The following is a 17,576-nucleotide window of genomic DNA, read 5'->3' as shown; positions in this document are numbered from 1 at the left end:
CTGCCACTATTGGAGTCTCTGCTCTATGGGTGCTACAATGAGAAGAAAGAATTACGCTGTACTGTATATGTTAGAAGTAAACCTGCTGTCTTTCCAATGCTTCTTTATATTTTTGACAATGATGCCTGTCAATTGGTTGAAGCCATTTTCCTCTTTCAGTGCAAAAGAGTCCTTTTGTTTTTGTTTAAGGATATTTCTTCAACACAGGGGTCTTGTCATGCTGGAGCAGGTTTGGGTCTCACATTCAAGCAAAGGGAAAATGTCATGCTACCACATCAAAAGACATCCTACACAATCGTGTGCCTGTGATAGCAATTTGGGGCAATAACGACATATGGGTGGAAAAGTTGGGTGTCTGAATACTTTTGGCATGGATTCTGTGTTAATGAACAGATAAAAATGCTTGAATAGTAATAAGGCTTAATGGTTTTTTTTTTTTTTTTTTTTTTTAAACGATAACATCCCAGTGATAGCCGATAATGAGAAAGAAGCTTTGGCGCGTGACATTTCGTTCGTTTTTTTTGTGTCACGAGGCCACATAGGAGCAATGAGTCATCCCAAGAAACTGATGTCATACTGAGAGAAGTGGACAAGAGCAAAAAAGGGAAGAATTGAGCACTGCACTAAAGACATGCAGGAAACCGGAAGAACTAAACGAATTCAAATGCAAAATGGTGATGTAATTGAAGATGCAGTTTACATACAAACACACACACACACACACACACACGCACACACACACACACACACACACACATTCACACACACACACACACACACACACACACACACACACACACACACACACACACACACACACATTTTTTGCCTAATTACATCACATCCTAAGAAACCGGAGAAGATTTATGAGCACTGTTGTAGGCTGGCAAATTTCCAGCCTAAACCCTGAATAGTATCCTGGATTATTACCAACCATTGCATCATTCCCAATACACAAACCATGACCATGAAGAAAAGCAGGAAAGCTGACTGATTCACTCAGCCACTGTAAAAAAAGGATGAATAATATTGCTTCTTTTTTTGCAATTCGCATTTTTAATAACGTCTAGACACCCGGCTTTAAACCTAAACATGTGCCTTGAAGCTTGGAGACAGTCGGGGACAGAAAATGCAAAAAGCATTGCAGATTTTTCTTTATTTTCTGTGAAGCGAATTGCATCTGATGTAAGATAAATGCAAGAGACAATTTTAAAAAGGAAAAAACAAAAAAGACTGATATATGTAACAAAGAAGAAAGTCTTTTATGGTTTTTGAGATACACGTGTGTTGCTTTTGTTTCTAGGCAACAAACTCGGTAATGTAACGTTTGGAGCTTTCCTTCGAGCAAACAAATCTATAAACAACCAGACATCTGATTGAATTAAACATTATTGTTTCTTTATTATAGGTGGATTGATGGATGGATAGATGGATGGATGGATGGATGGATGGATGGATGGATGGATGGATGGATGGATGGATGGATGGATGGGTGTGATGGATAAATACTTTGTAGACCCCTGAGGGAAATGTGGATGTAATTCATCAGGCATTGATTAAAATAGCACTTGATCCAGCACATGCCATTAATTTGCCTTTAACTTTTAATTTATTGATATTTATATCATGCTTTTGCATTTAAACCCCCAAGCAAGACAGTTTATACAAGTTCATGTCAGTCACCATATGGTATTAAAGTGTTCCATTTTTGTTTTTTGCATTCAGTGATATTATAAGCACTGCTTTCTTACCTTCTCAGTAAAGCGTCTCCAGTCATGCACCGTGTCCTTGAGCGCCTTCTCCTGTGCTTTATCTACACTGCATAACTGAGTCCATCGCTTTCCCAGTGCACAGACTGAACGAAGAACTGCAGCACTGGACACAGACTTCTCCTCGAACTGACCTGACTGTTCTTTGAGATTGAACAGTTTATCCTGACAAGCCTCCAGGTGCAACACAACATCCTATAATGGCAAAAAAACGTTAGTACACGACTCAGATAAGTTGTATTAACAAAGCAAGTCTGGAAGAAAACTTGGTAGAAGAGACCTGGTGAAAACGAAGCTTGTCCTCAGCCTCTTGAAGAGAGCTGGATTTCGCTGTTGTAAAAACAGCCAATTTCCTCTCAACATCGTTTAGCTCATTTATGAGTTCTTCTCGATCTTTGTGAAACGATGTCCATTGAGTTAAACAGCTAGAAAAACACCATTGATACAATATTCAAATCAGAACTACAGGCATGAGCTACAAAAGACCACTACCTGAAATGTTTACTAATGGCAGTGGTGGACAGTAAGGAAGTAAATGTGATTCGTTAATGTACTTAAGTAGCTTTTTGGCATGTCTGTACCAGGTAAAAAACCCCAGAGGTTACCTGCTTAAGGTTTCTTGGTGACATTTAAGCTGCTCCATGAGCTCAGCACTCCTTTTACAAGTGGCCTCATAGCCTTCTCTGAGGTTCTTAACAACTCCAGAATCAACAAAGTCCTCCAATTTAGAGAGAACGTCATCAATATCCTGGATGGCCTTCTTCATGGTCGGTTCTTGAGTCAAAATCTGTTTAAGTTCCTCAAGGCTTTCAGAAAGGTCTTCCAATTCTAGTTCCTTGTTCGTCTGTTTCAAGACCCCTTCAGCATCTTTGAACCACCGCCAAGTGGACTTCAAGGCACTTTGGTACAATTGTAGCGAGGATAGTGCTGAATGCAAGACCTCCTGTGGGTAAACAGTACACCATTGCAGGTATTAAACATTTGCTAGAAAACTAAGTTATGAAATGTATTTTAATGATACACATGCTTGCCTGTCTGGCTGAAAGGGATTCCTGAACTTCGCTCCCCAAATCTTCAATGTCCCTCAAACAGGTCTCCGTGTCACTGGGAAATTGCTGTTCAATGGTCTTGTATCTTTGCTTTTCATTTTGGCTTAAAATGTCCACTAAATGGAGCCTAGACTTGATTTCTTTCTGAAGTACGACTGTTGACCTGATTTCATCCTGAACAACTCGAGCATCTATTTTCTTAAGAGTAAACAAACAACCGAGATCCTCTCTGACCATCTTGAGCCATGTCTGGTTTTCTTTTATCTCAGTCTGGAAACTTTTACCCCCAATACATGACGTATCACACTGCTCACATTCGTCTATGTATTTGGAAATGTTTGATTTCAAGGCTTGAAGCTGGGTCTCCTTTATCGAAACCTGAGTCTTAAGGGTATCATGGTCAAATTGCCAGTTGAACTCATCTATATGTCCAGTAAGACCTTCAGAATGAGAAATAAGTTCGTCTAGATCTTTGGACAAGTTGTGTAGTTTGGATAATCTCTCCTTGTGTTAAACTGCTTCTCAGAATTAAGTTCCTCCATCTGCTCCTTGACTGCATGAATACCGCTATCGATTTTTACAATTGTGGCTTTGTAATCATTTAATACATTTAATGTACATTTAAGCTGGTCAACCTTTTGTTTTGTCGATTGATCAAGCCTGCTATAAAGACTTGCTAGCTGGTCAATGACCTCGTGTGTATACGGTTGTCCTGTGCAATGGAAGTCCTGAGTTTTACTCTTCAAGTTTTTCATTGCCTGGAAAAGTTTTAAAAGGCCATTCTGGATCTCTTCATAGTCACCCTGCAACCTTTCTCCGTCATCAAGACTTTTACAAGCTGATTGTTTCTCTAAGGCATCGCACCGCTCCTGAAGTTCCTCCAAAGCTTTACGGGTTACTTCGACAAGGGACTCCAGTTCCTTGCGTTCCAGAATCACTTGCTGGATCCTGTCTCGCTTTTCTTTGGTTGACAAAAGGATGGCGTTGTATTGTTGCGGAAGGCCGTTAAGTTTCTCATCCAGGTAGCAGTGGTCCACCTCATTTAAGGTGGGAAGGATTTCCTGCCCCGCCCGCTGGACAATAAGTAACAGGTTTTCATACGCTGAGGTATGATCCAAAATCCGCTGGTATTTGGCTAACCGGTTCTGCAGTTCTACATCGTTCCTGTCAAGGTCTATTATGGGAAAAGTGGCTTCTTCAGCATGTCGCAACCATTCACAGATTTTATCCAAGTCTACTTTGAAGTATTTGCGAATTACCAGGGCTTTCTCTAAATGCTGCAAATGATGCGTGCACCTTTGAAGAGAAGCCTCATAAGTTGCCTGGAGCTCCTCAAGCCTTTGAAGGGTCTCTGCCTTTTCATCCTCGGTTGTATCCTTGACCAGTTCTCGTCCTTGGGTCCAAAGTGAGGTCATTTCCACTTGGTATGACCTCAGGCTACTACATATGTTCTTGCAGACAGACACCTGCTTGGAGAGCTCATCTGGCAAGAGTGCCACATGCTCATCTGCAAGAACCCTTTGCTCTTGCTGTTTGATCCATCCAGCAGCCCTGTCTAAGGCCTGGAGGAACTGGCTCCGCTCTGTGAACACTTTACTAAGGCTTTTGCGGTGGAGAGCTGCTTTCGAGCTTAGTGATTCTACATCAGCTTGAACGTCCTGCACCAAGGTCTGCAGCCTCCTTTTCTCATTCAGTCCGAGATGAGAATAAAGGCTGTCAGCCTCAGAGACAAACTGATGAATGAACTGTTGCTTGGCTTCCAGCTCTGCGCAAAAGCTCAGGTGGTCAAATAAAAAGCTCTGAGCGAGGTCTGGAGGGGGGCTGGTTTTCAGCACCTTAGAAAATGATGGCCGTTGCACCTCGGCCCACTCTCGAGTTTCACGTAACTGGTCCTCTAAATGATTCAGGTCTTCAAGCGTTTTAGTGGTATTCTGAATCTTCTGTTCAACCTGCATTTCCATTTGGGTCCAGCGTTGCTCCAAGTAACCCACCTGCTCCTTGACAAGTTCCTTGTCCTCGAGACTAAGGCGTGACACAATTGCATTCTTGTTATCTCTTAGGTCTTCTAAAACACATCTCTGCTCCTGAAGATCTGAGGAGAGCTTCTTCAAGGCATCTAAACACCCTGTATTGCTCTCCATATCCCCCCTAAAAATGAATAGAAATAATCAAGATAGCTAGTTTTAAGGTTCAGATGACAAAAAAACAACCAAATCAACAGAACTGGTAAATAAATTCAATCGATGTTAGTTGTTGAGAAGGTCAGATACATGCCTGGACAGATAATCCCATTCCTTGGACAACTGGTCAAACAGTTCTTCCGCCATGCTTAGGCACTCCTGATAATCCCCGCTCCTCTGGAGATCCTCCTCTCTCTGCTCTAACAGCTCCGCAGCCTGCTTTGCGAGCTCTAACCACGATCGGCGCAGACGACCTATTTCCACCAACTCAGGAGAATCTTGAGATGGCACCAGCTTACAGATGCTCTCTCTCAGGCTGGTAAGATCAGCCTGCCTAGCTTGTATCTCCTGGATAAAGTCCTTCAAGATAAAAAATAGGGGACAAGGGTTTTTTTTTTCTCTTTTGTCAGATCTATAAGTCATTATATGAGAATAATGACTTGATAGAATGGTGGGGGTGGATGGGAAGGGAGTTCAGGATATTGGCATTTTCATCTTTCTCCCTGTTGATAGCTCACAATTTAACCAGAAGCGTAATATCCTCTATTTTCACACACAATGACCACACCGACCTGCAGACAGGAATTACAGACACGGACAAATCAATTCACACATCCATAATTACAGCCAGGGACGGAGTCTAGAGGGTGGTCTTTATTAATATATGCGGTATGAAGCTTCCTGCCGAGATGGTAGTCACAAAAGCCATTAGCTCTTCCAGAAATAAAGAGGAACCATTACTGACTTGCGTATGGAGCCCCAAGATTGTGGTAGAACTCTGGAGGGACTATGGTTTTGGAAGAGGAGTGAGGATGGAGAAGACGTTTTAGATGGCATTGCCCTTGTATTGTTATATAGGGGAAGAATATTAGACTTTTAAAAAGCATTGATGGACTTAATAGAGACCGTAGCTCAGGGTTACTGCAGGTTTCACAATGTTAAATTTAAGACAAATTTCTTTCTAAACATTTTTCTAAAAATTGCTAAACTTGCACCTCGCCATAGCTGAAAAATAAAGTCTGTCTCATGTCTGTGGGACGATCCGAGAGATTCTCACCAATAGCAGAAAGCTGGTTGCATGTTGGTCTCATTTATAGTCGTAATACAGCAAATTATATTTGGATTATATTTGGACTACAACACCACAGAAACTAAGCAACAAAAAAACATTGTGGGAGCATTTCATTGAGCGTTACATGGACATCAGAGAATTAAGTCCTGCTTACAATTATTTAAGACCCAGAACAACGAAGACTTTTTAAGACCATGCAGAAACCCTGTATAACTATGCATTTCTACTCCAAAGTCCATGTGACCTCATACCTGAGCCTGCTCCAGCTGATTCTGAGAGACTTTTGGCTCGAGATCTGCCGGTCTTCTCAGCATATTCTGCAAAAAGTGTTCAGCTTCTCGGAGACGAGATTCAAGATCGGACCGCAGGCTCTCGATTTCCCTCCAGCTGTCTGCAAGTTCTTGGGACTCGAGCTTCCTTTCCTCCACCTGGGGTCAAGAACGTTTGTGCAAATGCCTTAAGGAGATGTTTACACCTTCGGAAATCACTATGGAGGCTGTTAATATCTCAAGTTGCCATGGTTTGAAATCTACCCATTCAACCACTAGCCTTAAGACTAACCATGGACTTTATACTTGCTTTGTTCCAGAAGTAAATTACCTGGATTTTGACTTGCTGGATATCAGCGGCAGTCTCCCGCACCTTCTCATCGGACAGGTCGCAGGTGGAGCAGATCAGCTGCAGGTACGTACTGGCCTGTTCCTGAAGAGCTCGCTCCTGCTTCAGCTGAAGGTCCAGTCCAACCAACATAGCATAAATTATACACCACTTTTATGCCTTGATTATGGAAATGAAATACAAAATGCCTCTGTAAGGTGGGGTACCTGGATCACTACCTCTTCCAGGTAGCGTGGCGTCTGTGTAGGTGGCTGCAGTTCCTCCTGTATATTGAACAGCCAGGACTGACACTGCTGCAGTGTATCTCGCAGGCTGACGTGCCTCTGCAGCTCCCGGTCCAGACTCTGATACACCTGCACAAATTCCCAAAAGTGACCCGTCATCATCGGTGCCCTGGGAGATGCATGGAAGTGAATTTGATCGCAACCATCTGTTTCTTTTGATGTGAATGAGAGGCGGGTTTTTTTACGTTGTTTTTCCACATTTTGATGGATGTCAGTGGTGTCACATGTTAGCAACGTCACATTTATATGCCACGGAAACATGAACGAATCTGAAATGTGGATTTATAATACGACAAAAATAAATAAAGTACATTATGATATGTAAGTTTGTTTAGTGCTGAAAAGGATATATTTATATAACATTTTAGATATTAAGTAATTAATTGTTCATTTATTCTTATTCATTATTTTTTTATATATACATACTAGGGATGGTAAGATTCAGTGATTCGCATCGGTGCATCAGCATGAAAGTTAACGATGTGGTGTGTTGTCAATTTAAAAGTGTGCTTTGGAAACAAGATGGCGTTTGAACATTTTTGAGTCGATCAAAAAATTATTGATATATAATTATTAGTAAATGTGCTATAATTTAATTATTTAGAAAGTGATCATTTGTGACCAATATTTGATGTAAATCAATTTCTTGTCTCTAAACTGTTTCTCGAGCGCTTTCTCTCAGCGCCGCTGCTGCTACTTGAATATGACGCATCGCAACACTACGGAGACCGAGGCGTGTCCTGAGAGTCACATAGAATACAGATTAACATGGCAGAGGTAGAGCTGTATCCTCCTGCACAGGATGTGTCGGTTTTATAAAAAAAATTTCTTTTTGCACTAAAAGGCCGTTTGTGAAAGAGACGTGTGTTAGAAGTCAGAAGGCACTAAAGTAAATTGATGATTTGCTGTTTGTCTGAAACAAAGAAATAAAAGTTAACTATTTGTACCATATTGAATTGTGTTTAAATCAAATGGAAATCGGATCGCACTGCATTGGTAGCTGCATCATATGTATCTTTAATGCAGATACATGCATCAATATGCAAATCATTTATATATATACACTGTATTGCCAAAAGTATTTTGACACCTGACCTTTCCTGCTATATGTGGTTCTTTTCCAAACTGTTACCACAAATCTGGAGGCACTCAATTGAACAGGACGTCTTTAGATGGCGCTATAATAAAATTTAGCGTTTACTTGAACTTGGAAACCCAAACCTGTTCCAGCATGGCAATGCCCCTGTGCACAAAATGAGCTCCTTGAAGATCTGGGTTACATGCTTTGGTGAGGAAGATCTTGAGTGGTCTGCTATAGAGCTATATACTGAACACCTTTGGGATGAATGTGAACACTGACTGCACCCCAGGTCTCCTCACATACATCAGTACCTGACTTTCATAATACACTTGTGACAGATGAACACAAATATCCATAAGGACATTAAAAAATCTAGTGGAACATCTTCCCAGAAGTGTGGAGGGAATTATAAGAGCAAATTTGGACTAAATACGGAATGAGCATGTAAATATTATTATATAAATATTATATAATTAGAAATGATCAATTCCTAAATTATATTCTTGGCTGCCAGGTCCGATCTGATGTGATCTTCTGTTGTTGGATCACAACCCCCCAAAAATGTGGATGCTTAGTGCATCCTGAATTGCTTTTCTTCTCAGTATGGTTGTAAAGAGTGATTATTCCAGTTACTACATCCTTCCTGGCTTCTCCAGCTTGGGCCATTCTGCACAGAACTTTTGTTTTTCGCATCATTTTGTGTCGACTCCGGAGCAGATTCTGAAATATTTAAACCATAATCATAAAGATCAGACAATGATGTTTGATGTGTCCATGGGATAATAATAATAAATGTAAAAAGTTTAAACAAACAAACAAATAATTGCAATAACTGCATGCATTTGTAGCCCATTTGCAGTAGTTGTATATATTATTATTTTATTTTATTATTAAGCGTTTTTCCGAGCATTGTGCATAATTGAATTGAATTCGTTTGGCGTTGTGACACCGACCCGGTTCACAGCCAGATTTTATTTTGAGTGATCGTGCAGTAAAACTGTGTAAACAGAGCTGAGAGTGATGAACCAGGTCAAAGCCGGGGTGTTGATGAGTATGAGAGAAAAGCCGGTGCTGATTGACATTGCTGATTGTAAAGCCTCAGTGGGAGGGTAAGCAGTGACAGCAGTGACAGCAGTAATGGTGGTGGCGGTTTGGCACACGCCAAGCGTTGGCAGTTTACACAGTCTGTCTCTGAATGGCCAGACTGCAAGGTGGCGGGATTTACGGACCGGCAGACGTGTGGGGGGGAGGCAGAGGCTGGAGGGAGATTACATTAGGTTGGGGGTATTAGCGAGAAAAGAAGGCTGTAGAACGTGTGAGGTATTAATGCAGTGTGTGCTCAGAGGTGGAGCTGCTGGGTGGCAGAGCGTCACGTTAACCTGGCACATTAAATATGCATTCGGTTGGAGGTCTTCAAGGAAATCAGGTGGCCTCTTTTACAGAAATAGGACAGGATTTTGAGGCTTCTGCTGGAGAGCCAGTCAAAGTTGAGGCATAGCTTGTGTGTTGTAACGGCTAAAAAAACGAGGATCGCAATGCCATGGTTACAAATGTCATGAAATAAATACAGAAAAACTAATAATTCAGGAGGATAAAAAGAAAGATTCTATTGTTCATTGGTTTTGTTCAGGGTTTTTTTTGGTTTGTTTTTTTATTATCTATTACTTTTATTTTTTTCTAATTCAAGCCTTTACATCTCCGACTCATGCGAGTACATGAAGTTGAAGACATCTCAGTCAGCTGGACTCACTGGAAAAATTTAAAGAAAATGTGATCCTTCACACATAATATATTCGATGGAGGATACAAGAGGACCCTCACGTCCCGATCCCTTTTTCCACGATCAGTATCTAAATATTACTTATTTTACCTGCTTACTTACACCAAGATACACCATGTTTTTTGTGGATACCAGACTATAAAACTGCTTTTTTGATTAAATTCATTCCACATTTAGTCCCTATTTGTTCTTATAAAAACTCCACTCTTCTGAGAAGATGTTCCACTAGATTTTTGTGGAGTTTGGTGCTCATTAGGTTGCAAAGGAAATTAGGTTGTTAGGAAAGTCAGGCACTGTTGTAAGTGAGGTGAGAGGAGGCCTGGGGTTCTGGTCATAGTTCTATAGCAGAAGATCTTCCAATGCAACCCATGTATTGAAGATCTTCATGAAGCTGGTTTCAGGGGCATTGTCATGCTGGAACAGATTTGGGTCTCCAAGTTCAAGCACAGGGAAAATTTCATGCTAATTTTCCGATACAATTGTGCGCCAATTGTAAGCCCCTTGAGCAAAGCCCTTAACCCTTTGTGCTACAGGGGTTCTGTATCATGGCTGCCCCAGCGGTCTATTCGCGAAGAAAGGATTTCAATGTGACAAGTATAAAGCACTTTTCTTTCTTTCTTAAAAAAAAAAGTTAGTGAGATTATTGTATTCATTTGACAAATCAAAATAAAACAGGACACACATTATGGTATCCCATGGCTTTGTTAATGCAAAGAAAATCAATAATTAATGCCAGTGAAAGCCATTTTTTTTAGAAACCAAACACTAATTAATACAATAATTTAAGCTATGACAATTCTAGCGAGCAATATGTTAGACCTCTCAAAGTCAGTGGTGTAGATCAGCGGTCCCCAACTTTTTTTTGCACCACAGACCAGTTTAATATCGGACAATATTTTCACGGACTTTAAGGTGTGGCGGATATATATATAAAATGATACGGTCTGCATAAAAACTGGTATTTTCTAAATATAATAATAAACGTGAATCCACTGTGTTGTTTTTTGTTCATTTTGCTTGCTTGGGGGTTTGAATTTAGCGGTAATGTATTATGTGTTAGCGGCTGGAGCCCCTTTAAGAAGGTAGTGGATGGAGGTAAGACGTGTGACCGAGGCATCATGGCATGCATCAAGAGTGAGTCATAGACAGATGTGGCGGAGAGAATCCGGTCATTTTCCAAAATAAAACATCGTTCAGAATCAGATAAATAAAACGGAAATAATGTAAGGTATGTATTCTCTCTGTGCGGCCCAGTTCCAATTGACCTACGGTGGTTGGGGACCACTGGTGTAGTGGGTGCTGGGGTAAAACTCCGTCTCAGAGGTGTGAAACACAGAAAACTACAAAAAACGTAAGACTCTTGAGCAGGTGCGTCACCCGACTCTGAATACCAGAAACTTTCCTTGTGCCAATATTGACATAAGAATACCATCAAATCTGATCATGTGATTAAGGAAATCTTGGGATTTGAGGGAATTGTGTGTAAGAGGACGAAGTGATGCCACCACACGGTGTATAAGTGAGATCTGGTGGCGTGTTGGCTCGGTGCCGGCCCGCTGGCACGGACACTCACGCGCTGTGCCGTGCTGCAGATGGCCGAGTAGCTGTCTCGTGCTCCCTGCAGGTGGCTCTGGATCTGCTGGCGAAGGCGAGCCTGGAGGCGCTCAGTGCAGCCAGACGTCAACTCGTCTCCTCTCTCCTTCAGGCCTGCCAGACGCTCCTCAAAGCCTGCAATCTCCTCCATTATGGCCTGGGAGTTACCAGTAAACATTCAAACACACACACACACACACACACACACACACACACACACACACACACACACACACACACACACACACACACACACACACACACATATTCAAGCAGTGTTTCAGAAGACAAGAAAAATGCCTGAATAGCACCCTGGCCTTGACTGCATAGCATTAATTGTTAATAATTATATTAAATATCATTATAACTGATCACCTTGTGTCTGGCCAGCTGTTGCGTAGCTGCCTCCAGCCCGCCGCCCGGTGTGGGGTCAGGGGCCACCATCCGGCTGGACATCTGCAGCAGCCACCGTTCCACTTCCTGGAGTTCGGTGTGATACACTTCCTGTTTCTTTACATGAGCCTCCAGTTTCTGCACCCGAGCCTGAAGAAACAGTGGTAGGGAAATAACAAAAAAAATATATAATAATAAATTAAATACAACAAAATAAAATAATATAACACCAAAGCTCGATATTATTATTAATGTTTAAAATATTGTATTTATTGTTACTTTCACTATGTTGCCATAGCAACTTATAAAAGTATATAATGCTGTAAAAACTGTTTGCCCCTTTTTCTGATTTACATTTTTTTTGCCATAGTTGTCACAATGAAATGATTAAGTGATGATGTAAAATGATTTCATTTGTTAAGGGAAAGGAAATCTGTCCAAACCTGCCGGGCCCTATGTGACCCAGCCACACCAAGCTGCCCTTCTGGACCCCTGAGCAAGGCCCTTAACCCCAAAGCTGCTCAGTTCTATAAATAAGATAAATGTAAATTGATCTGGATATGGGTGACTGCTAAATGCTTATGTAGATTGACGTTAGCAGTCATACACGGCTTATACACCATAAACCCTGCAGTTCGGTGAAATGTAGCTCCTGTTATATATGTGTGAGCATGCCTCACCCTAGCGACGTTACACAGCTCCTGATAGTCGTTCTGCAGCCTGTCCATGTTTTCCATGATGGAGGGAGAGTGGAGGAGAGACAGCAGGGTTTTCCCTTTCTCCACCATGGCACTCAGGGCAGAGTCCCGGGACAGCAGGGACTGCTCCAACACCTGAACACGAGGCGCATTAATAACACACCCTGCTAGATTTAATTATAACAAACCATACACACATAATGAAACACGTGTACATTAAAACCACCATACGTTTGCTACGTGCCTCTATGTATGTATGTATATATGACCTATGAATGCATTCATTACATATAATAAAGCATTCATAGGGCAGTATATACACTATTGTATTCACTGTATTTACTGCCTTATGAATGCTTTATAACATGTTTATATATATATATATATATATATATATATATATATATATATATGTGTGTGTGTGTGTGTGTGTGTGTGTGTGTGTGTGTGTGTTATGAATGCAGTAAATACAGTAAATACAATGGTGTATATACTGCCTTATGAATGCCTTATGAATGCCTTATGAATGCTTTATAACATGTTATGGATGCATTCATAAGGCAGTATATACACTATTGTTTACACTATACACTATTTATTAATGTATAGGATATATATAGTCTACAGCGAACAATCCAGAAACATGTAAAGCTTTTTTAATCAAGAATGCTAATGACTTATTATAACGCATTATACTTATTATAACGCATTACATGATGCGAATGCGCTCATTCTGTAGTTCCTCTTTGTACAGTGTTACATTTTTCTTTATTTAATAAATAGAAAAGACAGATCATCAGGAATCTCCTTATTAACCTAAAAACCTGGTTGTAACTACTGTATGAAGCCTTACAACATGTTATGAACATATCCAGTAGTCATTATACATTTTTTTGTACCTTAAACTTTGCCAGCTGCGCTTTTCTCTGGAAGAGTTCAGCTTTGGGTTCTGCAGATGAGCTGAGCTGAGCTCGAGTCTCTCTCAGCCACTGCAGCTGGCTCTTATAACGCTCCTGGAACTCTTTATAGAGCATGATGCTTTTCTCCGTAGCGCCGTGCTCCGTCCGCAAGCCCAGGCTGAGTTCTTCCAGCTGAACCCGGCTCTCCTGGACCTCCTTCTCCAGCTTACACGCTCCGCTCTCGTCCAGGAGGGAGACGGCCTGCTCCGCTTTTTCACGGAGGCTCTTAAACAGGGCATGTCCTTCATCCATGTCACGCTGCAGAGACTGTAAGGAGTCGCAAATCATTACATTTTAATAAAACATGAATATGTTAAGATCTTGAATCTGATTGGTCGGACTGTGTGAATTCATTTACAAACAGTAGCGCGGCTGCAAATCACAGCGTTGTATCGAAGCGGTTTTCTGTTTCTATAGCAACAGCTCAAAGATGTTTATAACAGGGGTGTTTCCGACTAAGGATTTATAAAGTAGAGTAAGAATTGGTAATGTCTCGCCTACACTCGACTGATAGTTGAATCATGTGTGTGTGACGAAGTGATAGACGAAACTGACAATGCCTTTCTATCTTTTTATACTTGAAATGATGTAGATTTTTTTTTTTTGTGGTGTCGTCGTAGTTGTCGTCCTGAAACCCTTCCTCTCCCACCACACACACACACACACACACACACACACACACACACGATCTACACAAATTCAGTCGACTACAGGCCGAACTTGACTTGGAAAACTTAGTCGGAGACACCCCTAATAAAGTGTTATAAATGTCAGGATCTCCCAGGCATGCGGCGAGCACTTCCAGGTCGGCGGCCATCTTGTCTTTTTTCCTGCGCCTCCCAGTATTTAAGGACACCAAAGACTTCAGCGGCAGATTATCTCACTAGCTTCCTATAGTCCCTGAGATTATTCTTGCCACCCTGCCTGCTCTGGATTCTGTTCCTGTTGCTGATCCAGATCCTGACCCCTGTTCTGTCCTGCCTCTGGTTTTGAACTTTGGACTGGTTTTTGTGTTTCTGCTCCACCCTTCATGGTTCTGTTTGCCGGCTCTCTAAATCTTGGGCTGTTTTTGGTTTTGTCTCTCCCTGCATCGCCCTGTTTGCCTGTATTTTGACCCTGGACTGTTTTTGGACTTTGTTTTTGCCTTGCCCCATTGCTCAGTTACCCTTTGTTTTTTTATTGTTTTCTCTGTACCCCTGTGTGCATCCTGCATTTGGGTCCTCCCACCCAGTCCTCGCTCACTCAGTCACACCCGCATTTCTGACAATAAATCAATGTGCACTGTTTTCTACGCTTATCATGTTTGCACTAGATTATATTTAGTCAGGGGTGGGCAGTATTTATGATACACGTATTTCAAAATATAAAATGTCATTTGCATTTGAGAGGGTTGATGAAAATAGCTTCAAATTTCCTTTTATAATTCTTTAGCGTTTTGTAATTAAAATACTATAAAATACTTTGTAAGAAGTGCTACCTGATGACATCATAGAAATGTGGCCTCTTATTGGTGCTTACTCCGTATTTTGCCCAGACTTGTTGAGATCAGAACAGAAAATTTATCCTTATTAAAGAAGGTGGTGAAGGTAAGAATCATGCAGGTTGCCAGCTCTCAAATAGGCGTCCGATGATTAATGAATAAATATTTGATTGGCGAATATAGTACCCTAATTGAAGTAGCTGTTTAGAAGAATCGTGATTTTGCATCCCATTGCATGAACGCATAGAATATTATTACCATAATTTCCGGACTATAAAGCGCACCCATATATAAGCCGACAAAGAATTTGACAAAGATTTTTATTTTAAACATAAATAAGCTGCACCTGTCTATAAACCGTCTACACTGAAACTAATGAACTTTACACAGGCTTTAACGGAAGACAGTGTCTGTTACACGGTGTAACGGGTGAAATATGTTGTGGCTCCTTTAAGAGCAGAGCGGTATTTTGGGAATAGCCTGCCGTCGCATTTTTCCGCTATTACTGCATGTGTGCAAGACCGAGGAATATGTCCTTATTATTTTCTGATGCTCATTTCTAAGTTTCTTTGACTAACCTATAACGCTGTTGCCAATAAAAATAAAAAAGCACACGTTTTGGAAACCTGTCTGTGCTTATATGATTTCTGTTGCAACTGGAGTTAGCGAGCTCTCCCTTCACCCAGACTCAACGCGTTACAACGGCTTGTATTTAAACAGTAGCCGACCAAGAAAGTCATTGTTCACTGTCTTCCTCCTTCCGTGTAAGTTTTTCTCCCGATGCCGTGCAGCTCAGAACACAGGTGAGGTGCGTTTTTTCGTTTCTGTTCGGAAATTCCATTGGTCTAATGTTATGTCGCTCAGTTTTTTGGCTTGAAGTTTGTGAAACCGGGAAAAACCCTGGAAAAATCCATAAATTAGCCGCTTCGTTGTTTAAGCCGCGGGGTAAAGCAGCCCTTCGTTACCAAACACCAAGTAACTAAATTAGGATACAATAATGATTCATTCGCAAACTGTTCAACATTAAACTGTTGGTTACTTTAAAACTAAGCTTCGTCTGGGAGATCACAGGGATATTTATGTGAATATTCGATCTGTTAACCGGTTGCATGTGTCAGATTTATTGCGTGACTCGGCTGTTGGTGTTGAAGCTGTTGCTATCAAACGTTGTTTACTTAATCAACTGAGTCGGTTTAAAAATTGTGTTCTTTTTATCCATTTATTGTTGCATTCACTGTCTAACGTCTACTAAACAAGTCAGTTCCTGATCTCTAAAAGCACAGACCACCAACAAAAACCCATAAATCACTAAACAAATAAACAGAGAACGGCTTTATTGATTCTATTCTGTGCTGAAATCTTCTCTACACAGGCTGAGTGACGAGTGCTCTTTCCTGAAGTGGACTTTCCTCAAGGGCTCTTTGAAGTATATGTGTGTGTGTGGTGTGTGTGTGTGTGTGTGTGTGTGTGTGTGTGTGTGTGTGTGAGGTGTGAGGATTCAGCATGAGATATGAGAGGAAGACCCAATTACCAACCCTTAAACAGGGCCACCACAGCAGGGCTTCCCCCCATTTTTACCCCCTGTCCAACACATCCTAACCCAACCCTCTGCCCCCCCGCCTCCCGCTTCATCAGCCTGAAGTGTATGTCTACTCTGGAGGCGTATCGATGAGATATGAATCTGGTGTCTCAACAAAGACCTGAGTATAATGGGCCCCTGGTGCTAGCGCTGGGATTTAGAGCTGCCGCTGTTAAGACACGAGAGGCCGTCTAATGACGAGCAAAAAAGCGACAGATCGAGCAGAGACAGAGAATGAAAGAGAAAGAAAGAGAGATGCAGCATAAAGGAGGGACCGGAGATGATTGACATATAAAAAGGATGCCCTTTGTGCAGGTGTCTGAGAAGCTACATGTAATACATTTCAATTAATTCATTCCTCTAGTGTCTTAATTCATTAATTAACCCTCTCAAGTCCCCAAATGCTTTATTGGCTATTTTTCTAAACGGACACAGGGGCCACCGACGTGCAATTGAAAGAGGTTCCCAGCATCACACTGTACAAATTTGGACGGTGGCTCTCAAAGGTCAAAATGCACAATAAATAATACGGTGTCATATCAAGGCATTTTACCCAAAATTTCCTTGTAATCTGGTAACAACTTCCACAGCTTGGTATTGGGTCATGACCTGGAGTTTGAGGATCTCTGATATAATAGACATCGCCACAGTGTACAGGCCACTGTAAACCCTGGTGACTGAAGGAATTCTTCGAATAATTTCGAACACATTAAACCTTCTATACAGACCTAATCTTGGTAAAACAAACTCTCTCTCTCTCTCTCTCTCTCTCTCTCTCTCTCTCGCCTCCCTCCCTCCCCTATTCTCTCTCACTACAGGCAAAGACAGCAGAAGTGAAAATGAATTCCCACCAGAATGCAATGCCTTGTAAAAGTGGGAGACTCGTCTGCCCTGTGGCATGAAGTCCCTGACCCCTACGCACTGATGAAGATTTAGGTAAGGCCAACCCACGAGAACGTCCCACTCCCTCTCCCGTTCAAGCTGCTCCTCATCCTCTTTCCTGGGCACTAAAACACTTTCCCCTTTTACTTTCAATTTACT

At 41.5% G+C, this 17,576-nt stretch overlaps 1 protein-coding gene across 1 annotated transcript in view; it reads right to left on the bottom strand.

The window, feature by feature from the left end:
- syne1a (spectrin repeat containing, nuclear envelope 1a) overlaps positions 1–17,576 on the bottom strand; it is a 207,901-nt gene that overhangs the window by 64,297 nt on the left and 126,028 nt on the right. Inside the window, 13 exon segments of the mRNA XM_046836299.1 lie at positions 1,752–1,964; positions 2,050–2,194; positions 2,375–2,712; positions 2,801–3,324; positions 3,327–4,966; positions 5,093–5,358; positions 6,322–6,498; positions 6,671–6,796; positions 6,895–7,041; positions 11,407–11,583; positions 11,802–11,969; positions 12,500–12,652; positions 13,417–13,743. Of these exon segments, the coding sequence (XP_046692255.1) occupies positions 1,752–1,964; positions 2,050–2,194; positions 2,375–2,712; positions 2,801–3,324; positions 3,327–4,966; positions 5,093–5,358; positions 6,322–6,498; positions 6,671–6,796; positions 6,895–7,041; positions 11,407–11,583; positions 11,802–11,969; positions 12,500–12,652; positions 13,417–13,743 (4,401 nt within the window).

This window comes from Silurus meridionalis, chromosome 23 (assembly GCF_014805685.1).
Source record: "Silurus meridionalis isolate SWU-2019-XX chromosome 23, ASM1480568v1, whole genome shotgun sequence".
Taxonomy (NCBI): Eukaryota; Metazoa; Chordata; class Actinopteri; order Siluriformes; family Siluridae; genus Silurus; species Silurus meridionalis.
Note: the sequence above shows the minus strand (reverse complement) of the source record. Positions and strands in the feature narration are given on the sequence as shown.